At 42.4% G+C, this 13,722-nt stretch overlaps 1 protein-coding gene across 9 annotated transcripts in view; it reads right to left on the reverse strand.

Moving 5' to 3' along the window:
• Positions 1–6,398: 6,398 nt before the first annotated feature.
• LOC129706808 (trinucleotide repeat-containing gene 6A protein-like) overlaps positions 6,399–13,722 on the reverse strand; it is an 88,921-nt gene continuing 81,597 nt past the window's right edge. For all 9 annotated transcript variants that reach the window (XM_055651316.1, XM_055651312.1, XM_055651319.1 and 6 more), the window contains 3 exons: positions 12,272–12,342; positions 9,472–9,611; positions 6,399–8,418 (listed from right to left, as the gene is read on the reverse strand). In XM_055651316.1, the coding sequence (XP_055507291.1) occupies positions 8,046–8,418; positions 9,472–9,611; positions 12,272–12,342 (584 nt within the window). In that variant the 3' untranslated portion in view covers positions 6,399–8,045. The remainder of the gene's footprint in view (positions 8,419–9,471; positions 9,612–12,271; positions 12,343–13,722) is intronic.

The raw sequence follows: 13,722 nt of genomic DNA on the forward strand, positions 1-13,722 counted from the left end.
CTATCTGTTTACTTGCTGAATATTGCTATCCATTTTATCTTTAAAAATATTTTTATTCTCCCAAATTAGTTTTCTGTTATTATTAGTTTTATTATATCATCATATTAGTTTTCTGTATTCTTCATTATCCTAAAATATAATATTTTATGGTCATTCTTGCTCAATGTTCCCCCACTTGCCCCCACTTCACCCCATATCTACATCCAATAACAGATCTTTGGACCTTTTTAAAATAAGGTTGGTTAGAAAGGAATACTGTATTTTGTGTACACCACTCTATTACAACTTTTTCCCACTTTCTGCATACAATTAAAATCAGGGTAACTAAAATTGCCCATATTTTTACACCAATATTTCCTTAATTTTCCTGGATAATTCTTCTCTCGCTTTTCATTGTTAGGTGGAGACCACACTTACAGCATATGTGAGATATTTCCGGTACTGTGCTTACTATTTGTGCCCTTGTGATACTTATGTCATATATTTCCATTACATTATGCTGTATCTATCAATTCCACCTTGCCTTTTCACCTCTCATTTCTAATTATGTTACACCCTGCAGCGTTTTATTCCTGGTCCTGATTTTTCCACTATGCCTCGGTAATCTTTCTTATGTCTTGGTTCCTCCCGATGCATGATTGCATCCAACTTCTTGGCATCATTTAAGAGTTCGAACATGGCTTAAAGATAGTTTAACTTATTTTTTAAATTGGATTTCCTTTCATTTAATATAAACCATCTCATATTCTATTTGCTGCCTTGCTGCCAAATTCTTCCCTTTACTTTATTCTTTCCTGCTGCCGTTTGTTTATATTTAACTGTCTCATTTTTTTGTGTTTCAAAACCTCAAAGCTTTTTGCCATCTCTTTACTTATCCTTTCCTGCAGGACGTGGATACCATTTACGTTCAGGTTAACCGTATTCCACTTGTGAAGTTCTTCCTGCCCCTGAAACTGTGTCAATAACCCATAAGAAGGAACTCCCTCCTTCCCACACTTGACTGTTAGTTGTGTTCATTCTGCTGATGTGTCTGCATCTTTGCTAATTTACACATGATTTGGACAAGAATTCTGAGATCTTGCTTTATAATGTGCAGCCTAACTCCTGATGCATCCACACAGCTTCCTAAATGTAGTTCTATTCACTGTGGACCATACCAACTGGATTTATTTCTTCCCCTTCCAAGAGTGCGTTGGCAGTGGCTGGCTCCCTGTCTCTGATCCATGCAGTCGCTGAAACTCCATAGATCCTTGAAATCTATCTTGAACTTGCCATTTTTATTGTTTTGAGTTTCATTAACAAGGAGGAGGCCTGCTATCTGCCCAAAAATCTTTGGCTCAACACTTCAAAACGTTTGATGATGCAGAGCCCAACGCAAGCGTGTTCATAAACAAATGCACACATGTACAGGAAAAAAAGATAACATTTATGACATCTGTTTAAAATGCAATATTCTAGAGTTTTAAAAGGATGTGTGTTCCTATTTGACTGGTCAAACACCCTGAAGAATGTTGTTGTGACTTTTTCCCTTCCCAGTTATAAGCGTTTCAGTCGCTTTGATGATTTCTCCAGTCAAAACCAATCCCAATCCTGGCTCAACTTTTCTGTGAATTCGTTGGACAATCCCGGCTTCAGTAACTCGGACGAACTGATCCATCTGCATATCTTGGACACCAGTTTCTACTCTTGCCACGAAGAGTCAGAGACCGGCACCTACAACAGTGGCAGGACAGGACGGCACAGCCAGCCACCTTTCAGGCACAGGTATAAATGATTCAGGAAAGTGTGTTAAAACACAAAATGGTTAAAATGCAATACATGTCAGGGATTTTTGTGTATAAAATATCCCTGCCCCATCCTACACACAACCCCTCTCCTCCTCCACACATAGTCTGCATCTCCAGTGCACAGCTCTCCAGCTATGGTCAAACCCTTCGTGTCCAGGGGATTCAGGATAAATCCGTCTGCCCCTACAGGCAGAATCTCAGGTCAGTGTCCATCATTCCGGCTCCCAGGATCTCCAGCCAACTTAGTAAGTTTCTGGTGCCCAGAAATTCAAGTCAATGTTCATCTCTCTGGTGACTGGAATTTCAGCCAAGATTTGTCTCTCCAGTATTTGAAGTCTCTGGACAATGTCCGAGTCTCCGTGCCCAGAATCTCTGGTCAAAGTCTATCTGTCCAACCACCAGAATATCTTGCAAGTGCCTGGACTCTCTCCAAAGAACTACCAGATTTTAATTTCAATTACCGGTACATGGCTGTGTCAGGTCTCACTGATTATCCTTGGGGTCAAAAACAATAATCTATATATGGTGGTGAAGTATATGGGTATGGTTTGTAATTAATATTTTATCAGTGTCTTCAGAACTCTCTGACAAGGAATTGTTTGAGGTAACAAGGAGGATCAATGAGGGAGGTGTGGTGGATGTATTCTACCGGGTGTTTAGCAAGTCATTTGATGAGGTCCCCTGTGGCAGAAAGGCCAAACGAGTACAAGCCTCTGAGAAGCAAGAGGCAACAACAAATTGGGAGTCAAAATGTGGCTCAGTGGCAGGAGTGAGTGTTTTTTTCTGGATTGTGATGCTGTTACCAGAAAGGTTCCAAGCTGTCACTACTCTGGGTTTATTGTACATAGTAATGCCCTTTGATTAAAACATCTGGGGAATGAGAATTTTGCACATGACACAAAAATTGCACATGAGGACAAATAGGGAAATAGAGCAAAGGAGACAGGGTGGTCAGAAAAGTGATGAATGGAATTTACAGACATGCATTTATGGAGGTACATAAGTGAATGCACAATAAATGTATAGGACTTTTTGGAGCATTACAGGAAGTATTGGAGGTTTTGGAGAGAGTGCAGGTTAACCAGGTTGGTGCCAGGTTTAGATGGCCATAGGGCCTGTTCCCGTGCTGTACTTTTCATGTGTTCTAAATATGAACATCTAGAATGAACTTGGAATATACATCCACATCTCCCCTCAAAGCCAGCAGGGCAGATTAAAAAGTAGGACATATAGGGCGCTTTTATTTATCAGTTGAGGTATGCAATATATAGAGCTGGGAGTGATATATATATACCCTGGCAGTAATTAGTTAAACCACACCACGTGTGCTGTATACAGTTCCAGCCGCCACATTGCAGGGAAGATGCCAGTGCAGACAAACATCCTAAGGATTCTGGTGAGAATGGTAGAATTAGAGCTTGGAAGAAGAATAGGTATGCTAAGGTCTTTTTCCTTGGAACAAGAGGTTGAGGGTAATTTCACCATATAAATAAAATGAAGGGCCTGGATAAAGAGCCTATTACTGTTCGCAGAGGTCAAAAATCAAAAGGGAGTGGATTGGTGTAAGATTAAAGAGATGAGGATTTTCTTCACCCAGAGAATGAGGGGAGGAGAGGGGAACCCACTCCAACACAGCACTCATCACATTTAACCTGTGCGTGGAAGTGGACTGACCTGCAGGACTAGAGCTGGTGCTGGAGGGAGGGATGGAGACCGGATACCTTTTCAACTGGCACTTACAAGAAAGGTCGACTAGCCTGCATGTTGTAGGTTTTCTACATTTATCCTCCCAAGAGCAATAGCTTAGATTTTAATATCGACTCAGTGGAGTGGTTCACTGTCTTCTGACACAATCTTGAGTGTTACAACTGATCCAGAGCTGACTGAAAGCCATTTTCTCCATGGCCGTGAGCTTCAGTATTTAACGACACACTGAATTCCTCCTTGTAGTCATAACTCAGCTCAGAAACAACCCCTTCAACCAAATCATACATGCCAATCAGCTACCCTCACCCGCCCACCCCAACCTGGCACATGTGTTTTATGACTGTTGGCAGTTCCATCTCCCTCCTGGGATAAATAATGTGCAATCGTATTGTAATAGACCTCCTTGGAAATTGGGCTGCAACTAAACCTTACTACTAGAAGGATCTTTGTTTAATTGTAACTATCACAGTTACAATGGTTGCTCTGGGCAATAAGTAGTTAAGTTTTGCTGCTGTTGTGTTGAGATTCTCAGAGGGTGGATGTTGGAAAGCTTTCCATGATCCCGAAATAACATCCGTTGTGACGTGATTCGGGTGGTGTCAAGGATGATTGACTACGAGCCCTCCCTCCACAGTTATCAAAGCATCCTCACACTTTTCCCTTGACCCTAATCTTTTGAATTAAGGTGGTGTTACTCCGGCAGTAGTCTCGAGGGAATTCAGCAAGGAAATGATTGTGTTAAAGAATTACTAGTATCAATATTCCACCCACTTAGGTTTCGTAAAGTCAATACAAGTGAACATGGGAAAGCCCATAATTTATACATGTTTATTGCATTGCAAAAACAAATTAAACCTGCAGATGCTAGAAATCTAAACTGAAAACAAAATGCAAATCATCCAGATCTGAAGAGAGAGTGAAACAAAGTCAATATATGTTAATAATCTTTCAACCGAAAGGTCTTCGATCTAAATGCTGTTTCCATCTTCACTGCCAGACATGCTGAGTGTTTCCAACATTTGCTGTTTTGCTTTAATGTTTATTGCAATCTGTTACGTTTTTTTTAGCATTAGTTTTGAGCTTTGAGTCCCAGCCCCCCCGATGTGTTGATTTTGTTGTACTGAGGAAGGTGGAAGGGAGTGGGGGGAAAATCTAAACAGCCAAGGACGGTAGAAGCACAGGCATGGGAGGTTACAAGAAAAGCAGAATAGAAACCACCCCGAGTTCCCTCAGTTGATCATTACTTTGTGCCCAGGTGTAAAATTGCCACATAGGATATTGGGCAAGTCTGACTTGACGTTCAAAGCAGTCAAGAAGTTTTTTTGTTTTTTTCCCACTGCAGTCTACAACACCTGGATGTTAGCATCAGCAGCATCAACGAGCACACAGGAGACTCGGGAAAAGCCAGTGATCTGTCGGTTTGCAGCTGGCCTGTTGAACCTTACCAGTGGTCACCCTTCCCAATCCTGTACCAACACAGCAGGGACAGGCCGGTGAGTATCACGCATCAGTCCATGTGTATTTGTGAGCCTTTCCTTGGCTTAATTCCTCCAAACACGATCTTTCTGCAGGCACTGGTGAGCTCAGACATAACGGTTTTTAGGATCAGAGTATCTCGCTGCAAGCTGGTATTTGCTTGCAGTTTGGATGGGAAGTAAGAATCAAAGATCCTATAGCTTTGGTAAGAATAGCCTGGTTGTGTTTGTTATTCCTCCTTGCATTGTGACACCTGGTGCATACATTACCCAGGTATCCAGATCGTCATAGCACACTTTGCTCAGTACCTGACCATGACTGACCTGGAGTAACTGCAGATCTTGAGCAAAACGCATGGTGCTGCAGGAACTCAGCGGGTCATGCAGCATCCGTGGAGGAAATAAGATAGGCCCTTCTTCTGAAGTAGGGTCCCGACCCTAAATGTCACCTAATATGTCCGAGTTACTCCAGCAATTAGTGTTTTGCAGAAGGACTGACCTTATTCCCCACTAGGGTTAGGGTCAGCGTCAGCTCTGCAGGGACAGTCAGATTAACCACTTCCGGTTTGCAGTAATCTCAATCTGCCAGCCACTCTCAAGAGGGGAAAGTGATGCAGGAATACATTTTAAAATGGCCACTAACAATGAATATAATGGGAACCACGATATTATTGAATACATGGAATTCACTCGAAAATATACGGCATAACTGTACGGCAGTGAGACATGGACTACATATGCCAGGCAGGAGAGAAGACGCAACACCTTCCACCCGAGAAGCATCCGCCATATCCTGGGCATACCTTATCAAAACAGTGTCCAACACTCGACCTAGAACATCATCTATTCTTATTCTCCAGAGATGCTGACTGACCCACTGAGTCAGCATTTTGTGTCTATGTTAATTGTACCGTAGATTTTGTTAAAAATCAAATTTATTTCTTCCAGTTCAAAGGCAGACGGCCACACTCGTACTGTGACGGGATGGAACCTGTGAACATGGAAAGAAACTGGACGGCCTAAATAGTAATAGAAAACATGCAGATAAAGCAGCACTCCTTTTCCTGAAGGTCAGGCCTACTTTGTTTGGGTTGGATGCAGCATTGGCATGACCAGAGTATATTTTTCCATGTTTTTACATTGGCCGTGCTGTGCAAAAACAATTAGCCAGACATTAGGGTCTGGAGTTTAATGTCACTTCCGCGAGTGCGAGTTTCCTGTGGAACAAGGCTGACCGCAGATTAAACAACACGCCATCTGCTGCCTGCACTCTGACCTCTGGCCCGTGTTAAGTGACAAGGCCGTTGCTTTAGTTAGCGGGGGGGCTAGGCACACGCTCGGAGGGTTCCAAAGCGGTGGGTCAACGACCATCCAGTTCCAGTGACAAATCACAACACCAAAAGAAACAACGGAAGGGTAGGGGTAGAAATGCTGAGCAGCCAAAAACGTCATGATTTATTAATATTTGAAGTAACTTCATAATTCAACACAACCAAATTATACATTTTACAATCACATTCTATTTGTAAACAGTTAAAAAGCCACTGACTTGTTTGCATCTTCCAACAGACAGTTATAATGAAGGCAATGAAATGGTGGCAAGTCTGCAGTGTTAAAATTGTGTCCTGGTTTGTCTCCTCTGAACAAATACATTTTGTGACAAAACCAAAGTGTAAAATAACTCGTTTTCTGTTGAACTTTTCTCAGAAGCAAATTCTAACATTAAAACGGCGTCTTACGGGGATGACAGTGATTCTGTGAACCATCAGAGTTGGTTACAGTATGCATAGTTACAGATCTCAGCCAGTTTTTATTTTTTAAAGTACAACAGTCAATTGGACAGTCATAATAGCAAAATACATGTAGCCACTCGATAATGGGAATATAAAGGACGAGGGTGTTGGAAATAAAGTATATATACTACAACATGTCAGCAAAATTCACCTTCACTCACCATAAAATGACAGCAATTTCAAAGCAATAGCTGGAAAATCCAGCTTTAAGCAGTTAACTTGGCAAAAATAAAACAAATGTAATTTTACAGAGCAGTTTAATTCAGTGCTAAAAGTTTGGAGAGGGGGTCCTACACAAAACTACCAGAAGTCTCTAACATGGGAAAGAGGGAGAGGGGGAGGGAACTATTTCCTGAGAACCATGCTCTTCTCGTTTCAGGATATAGAGGAATAGAAAAAAAAGAACATGGTCAAAACACTGTTCAATATTCCCAGAGATAGAACATCTTCATCTGCAATTTTTTTAATTAAAAAAAAATCATTTTTATTAATGATGGAAGAGTAAACATTTCCCCTCAAAAGTCTGTAAACAAGAGGGCACAACCAGGGCACCTCCAAAAAAAATGAAAGCTCTATTGAAAGTGCTGTACCCTCCTGGCTTGCAGGGTGGGGTTGCAAGTCACAGCTACTGCCACAGTGTCATACTGTAGAGATTAAATTCTTTAGGTTTTCTTTAATCTTATTAAAATGTTTTTGAAAGAAACAGGTTGGTGCAATACTTCTTTTTTGAAACTGCAAGATCAGTATGATAACTTTGCTCTACAATACCACGTTATGGTAAGTACACGTCAAGGCATATTAAAGAGCACACCTTTTTTTGCCATTTCCTTGCTAAAAGAACATTTGAGTAAACATTTACACTTGAACTACCCTCTCCACCCCGTCCCCCACCCCCACCCCGCCCTATTGCCAATTGGACAGGGAGACTATACTCAGTGCAGATTTCACATTCCAAACATCACCAAACTCAAAATAGTTTTGGAATTTAAGGAATAAACATGATGAGTGCACACAACTAGCTCATTTGAAGCAGTTTTTTTTTTAAATGGATAGCACTATCTGGAAGTATAAATATATACTTTTCACATTTTTTAAACTATTGACCTGCATGATTCAAGTATTAAAACTGATATGTACTGGGCTAAAAGAAAGTGGAAATAAAGGTGCAGAACGGAACATTTCCACAGGTGACCCCTTTTCTCCGTCTCTCTCGTGTTGTAGGTGAAAAGTCCGATTAGTGCTGCTTTTCATGTCGAGGTCACAGTTTGAGTCATGAGTAAAGTTTAAATGGACTCTCCACCTCCAAGATGATCAACAGGGAGGAAAGCATTGATGGGGGAGGGGCTGCCGATTCCCCGCATATCGTTGCTGCTCGGGGTTCCCCATAGGCTAGTGGAATAATTGGGAGTGCCCCAGAGTGAAGTGCCATGGAGGTCTCCACTACCAGTTCCCGACAGCCCAGCCCCATTCCAGTGATTGAGATCGTTGCGGTTTGAGAACGGGTGGGAACTGTCGATGGATGCAATACGGTTCTGGCTGGATCCCAGAGACTGCCAGCCTAGAGAGGGCGTCAACGACTGGCCTTGTGCAAAGAAGCGATTAATCTCATCTTCACTGGCAAACTCAGCAAGAATGGTAGTGTTCCCTAAAACACACCTGAAAGTCAAAAAGAAAAGCAATCAAGTACACATACAACACCCCAAAACCAGTTTCCTCCCATAATCCAAAGACGTACAGGTTTGTAGATTAATTGGCTTGGTATAATTGTAAATTGTCCCTAGTGAGGGAAGGATAGTGTTAATATGCAGGGATCGCTGGTCGGCGCAGACTCGGTGGGCCAGTTATCGCACGGTATCTCAAAAATAAACTAAAACTTGTAAATCTAGTACTGGAGTTATCTCTGGTCTTTTCACAGCTGGTCGGCCAGGAAAGGAGAACAAGACAATACCACACAATGCACAACTCACATTGGAGTTACAATTAACCAGAGTTGGCTCAGAGCCTCATAACAACAGAAGCCAGGCTGAGACAGACACTCATGAGGGGTTACATGTGCAAAGCCATGAAAATGGGAAAGTGTGAGGTGGTAGGTCTATGGCCAGATTGATCTATGTTTGGAGTTTAAAGCGACCCATCTGTTGGTTTAAAAGGGAAGAGAATATAGCTAAAAATAAGGCACTGACAACATTGCAGCGACTCCTAAGAGAAAGTCAATTGTATGGCAATGAGCTTGGACAAAATGGATACTTTAATGGAGTTTCAAACAAGACAATTCCCGAATAACTCAAATCAGTAAAAACTCTCCATGCAAATCTTCTTACCCTCTCAAGTACTAATGTGTTGACAAGTAGTGTATCTTTCATCTCCCATATATTTTACTGAGTGTTTTTTGAAGGAAGTAAGTATTGTTAAAAAATAATTGCCCGGCTAATCTTGCAAATTCTTATGACAGGACAGAGGAAAACATTAGGCAGCAAATAAATAGTTTTGGGGATAGGCAGTAGCTCTGCAGCAAGTGTGGGCTCCTGCACTATAAAAATACATTTCCAAAGACCCACCACATGATTACAAACCCACAGCCGGGTAAGATCAAGGTTCAAAATTCTTGCTTCGCAAGCGAATTTATGTGGTTTACAAATCCCGTTCCCTTTTTGGAGGGATAACAAAATCCCACCACAAGCCTGTTCATCAAGCTCAGGTCCAACTTACATGTGCAGAGATTTCTGAGCCTTGGCTGCCTCTTCTTTCGAGCTGTAACAGACCAAAGCGTTTCCATGGGGCAGGTTAAGGTGGAATGTTATTAGTGGGCCGTGCTGCATGCACAGTGTACGCAAGGTGGAGCCATCAATCTGAAGATTAAAGATACAGCAAGAGACCAGTCAGCAAGATTAATGCAGGCCTGCAGATAGACAACAACTTGTATTACCGAAGGGTCTCGACCCGAAACGTCACCTATTCCTTCGCTCCATAGATGCTGCCTCACCCGCTGAGTTTCTCCAGCATTTTTGTCTACCTTGTATTTATATGGTGCTTATATATTGCAAAAACCTCCCTGAATAGGTGATTCACAGGAATGATTAAAAATCCACATGGCACCACAAAAAGAGTAGGCCATTAAGTCAAAAACAAATAGGTTTAAGAAAATTCTTTAGAAGATGTGGAAGGGTTTATGGAGGGAAATAAGCAGCTGAAAGCATGGCTGCCCTGATGGAGAGAACCCAGCACTGAAAACAAAGCTGGACTCGATATCCTAGAAGACCTGCCAACAGGGATGAGGTTTAAAACAGAGAAAGTGTGAAGAGCAGCTTCCTAAGCAGAAGATAAAATCAATTACCTGGTCACTGAGAAGTTTAAAATGCTGCGAGGTCTGTATCATGTTCAGATTACACCGCAAGGGCTCACACGTAATATGCTGAGCTGCACGCAGTGATAATGAGCTACACATAGTTTCCATTAACCTGTGCAAGTTGAGGCTATTGGGCTGGAACAATAATCTAATCAGCCAGGCATCCGGCTACCTATTGGCCTGGAAAATATTCCAGTTAACAGGCATGACAGGACAGTTGGCAATGTGTGTGTCGAATTACATAAGGCCATCTGGACAAAGTAATAATGTTGTGTGTGAAACTGGTCGCAGTAACAATACCATGCCTTTGGGGTGGTGGGAGGGAGATGGTAATAGATAATGGTATGGATAGATTGAAGATTTAAAAGGGGAATGTTTATAAATTGCAATGATGCTTGCAATGCAAGATGGGCCCCAGAGTACATGGGTACATGTACATGTACATGTACCCCAGAGATGCCTGCCTTTTTGTTGGTTATGGCAAACAGTTTTTGCTCCAGGCATACACTGGCACCATCCCCCAACTCTTTCTCTGTTACATCGCCAACTGCATTGGGGCCGTCTCCTGCAGCTGTGCAGAACTTGATGATTTCATTAACTTCACCTCAAACTTCCACCCTGTCTTCAAATTTACCTGGACTATCTCCGTCACTTCCCTCCCCATTCTTGATCTTTGTCTCTCCACCGCAGGGGATAACCTATTGATTGACATCTACCACAAAACTACCGACTCCCGGCTTATCTAGACGAACCTCTTGCAAAGACGTTATTCCCTACTCTCAATTCCCCCATGTCTGCCACATCTGCTCCCAAGATAAGGCTTTCCATTCTAGAACATCTGAGATGGTCTTTTTCTTTCGTGAACTTGGTTTCTCTCCAGCTGTCATATATGGATCCCTCATCCAAGTCTTCTCTGTGCCACATGGATCCTCTCTCACTCTCCTAGACAGAACACGTTCTCAGACAGAGTTCCCCATGTCCTCACTTTCCACATCCAACACATCACCCTCGGACATTTTCCGTCACCTCGAACCTGATCCCACCACCAGTCGCATCTTCCCATCTCCACCACATGCTGCCTTCTGCAGCGACTGCTCCTTGCACAACTCCTTAATTTACTCATCCCTTCCCACCCAAACCATCTCCTCCCCAGGTACTTTCCCCTGCAACTGCATGAGATGTAACGCTGTCCGTATACCTCCTCCCTTGCCTCCATCCAGGGACCTCAGTAGTCCTTCCAGGTATAACAGAGGTTTACGTGCACCCTCTCTAACCTCATCTACTGCACGTGGTCTTTCTAATGTGGCCTCCTGTACAGGCCTGCTGGATATTCTGATTGCTAATCATCTTAAATTCCCTTCCCATTCCCACACTGGCCAATGTGTCCTTGGCCTCCTCCATTGCCAGAGTGAGGCCATACGCAAACTGGAAGAGCAGTACCTCATATTCCACGACTGGCTTTCAATGGTGTGAACATTGAATTCTCCAATTTTAGGTAACCCCTACAATACCCCCCCCCCCCCCCCCCCCCCCTTCCATCCACATTTTCTCTGCCCCTGCACTCTCCTTTGCTCTTCTCCTGCCCTTTGCCTCACCTGGAATAACACCTATTTTTCCCCTCTCCTCCCACCCCCTCCTACATTCCTTCCTCTATCTTCACAATTTGCAACTCTTCATTACTTTAGTCTCAACTCCTCAGTTTTAATCTCTGCCCTGTTCCAACCATCTGCCTATCAAAAACCTCCTTGCTTGTCTACCTATAACCTGCCACAATTTGTCCTGCCTCTCCTCTCTCCCAGCTTTCTTCACCCCCTCCAACAATCAGTCTGAAGGATCACAACCCATAACATCACCTATTCAGAGATGTTGCTTGACCCATTGAGTTACTCCAGGACTTTGCATTACTCCAGGACTTATTCCAGGTCCTTTTTTGTAAACCAGCATCTGGAGATTCTTGAGTACATCTAGAATGTACAATCCTGACATTTCACAAGTTGCAGACAGGGTTTACTTGAGTTTCATGTGCATTTTCTTGATGGTGAGCCAGGAATCCTGAACAGCTGTAATCTGTTCAGCCTCTCCGTCAAAACGATGGTGGCACTGACGATTGTTAGTCTGCACAGGACAACTGAATCATTGTTTGAGAATGATATACACACTCACCTGAGGCGTGAGGTTCTTGAGAACAAGCCAATTTGTTATTCTCCCTGAGCTGATGTCGCCCCAGCTAGGACCTGCAGCAAAACCAACAAGAGATTAACAAGATGCATCACTTCTGATCAGCTGCCCAGCCACGACACATTAGTGGACAGAGCCAGGATCTGAAGTGCTTGTATATTTCACTCTCCTTTAAAACTCTTGGGTTGACTAGGAAATGTATCATAGTACAGTGTAATATGTTAACACAGGGCAGTTCTATTACAACAGCATGATTTTGTGACACAAATCTGTATTACGTGGGCTGAATTGGTTATTATGCGACTTTATTATTATTATTAATCTATATATATATATATAATTATGATGTGACTGAAGAACCACTTAAAAAGCTACTTCAGAAATTGACAAGCATAGAAAAAAGCCGTCTTGGGAAAAGAAAGTCTAAATATATAAAATTTCCATCTAACACCCTCCCTCCCCACAGTAATCAGACAACATCACCTCTAAAGAACAGTCTGTCAGATACACCACAGGAGGCTAAAATAAATTGACGAGAATTGCTTCTATTTACACTTGTGCATTCAAACTCTACTAAACACTTTCACAGTCTTCAGTATTTTTACACTGCAGTAACAAGACTTGCAGCTATTAACCCGACCTTTGTTATGAAAATCATGAGAAATAACATTGTTATTGCAAGTCTGAAACTCTCTCGCCCCTAACCCCCTTTTCCCCACTGTCACAACTGTTTTATGATGTGATTTTCTATAACACAAGATTTCTTAGGAATCCAATTATCGTGTTCTAGCAGAACTATCTGTACAGTGAAGTTAAAATTGGTTTGGGTATAAATACGTCTAACTTGATAATCTGGAGAATCAGCTAATCTTCATCATGATTACTCACAGAGGCCCGATCACAGGAGTTTTACTGTACCAGGTTTGAAAAAATAAACATTATTCTTCACGAGTATTGAAGGAAGCCTCAGTCGATGGGGACTTACTGGCTTACAGATAGTCTGCTCTGATGCTGAGCAACACATAACTTTATAAAGACCCACAGTTTTATCGATCGATTTATGCGTTGCAATTCTAGGAAACAGCATTTCTGATCCTCCAAACGTTACCCTACTGGGAAATACACCGACTGGTACAATGGCAGGATTAGGCTCAAATGAGGCATGATATTCACCTCCAGAAAAAAAGTAGGAAGTATTGGCCGGGGGTCCTAAAGGCCGGCTAGGCCCCTGGCGGGGTCCAGGGCAGCGCCCCGGTGGGGTCCACGGGGCTCCTGCAGTTTCAGTGAATTGAAAGTAATTCCTAAGCTTTCTGCTGGCAGTTTACATAACAGAAACTTCGAATTTTTCTAATACGTAACCAGTAAAATAACCCCCAAAAGATAAATATTTCATGAAATAATTGACTTTATACAGCTAAAAATCTTTACCAATAAAG

The sequence above is a fragment of the Leucoraja erinacea genome, chromosome 20 (assembly GCF_028641065.1).
Source record: "Leucoraja erinacea ecotype New England chromosome 20, Leri_hhj_1, whole genome shotgun sequence".
Lineage (NCBI taxonomy): Eukaryota > Metazoa > Chordata > Chondrichthyes > Rajiformes > Rajidae > Leucoraja > Leucoraja erinaceus.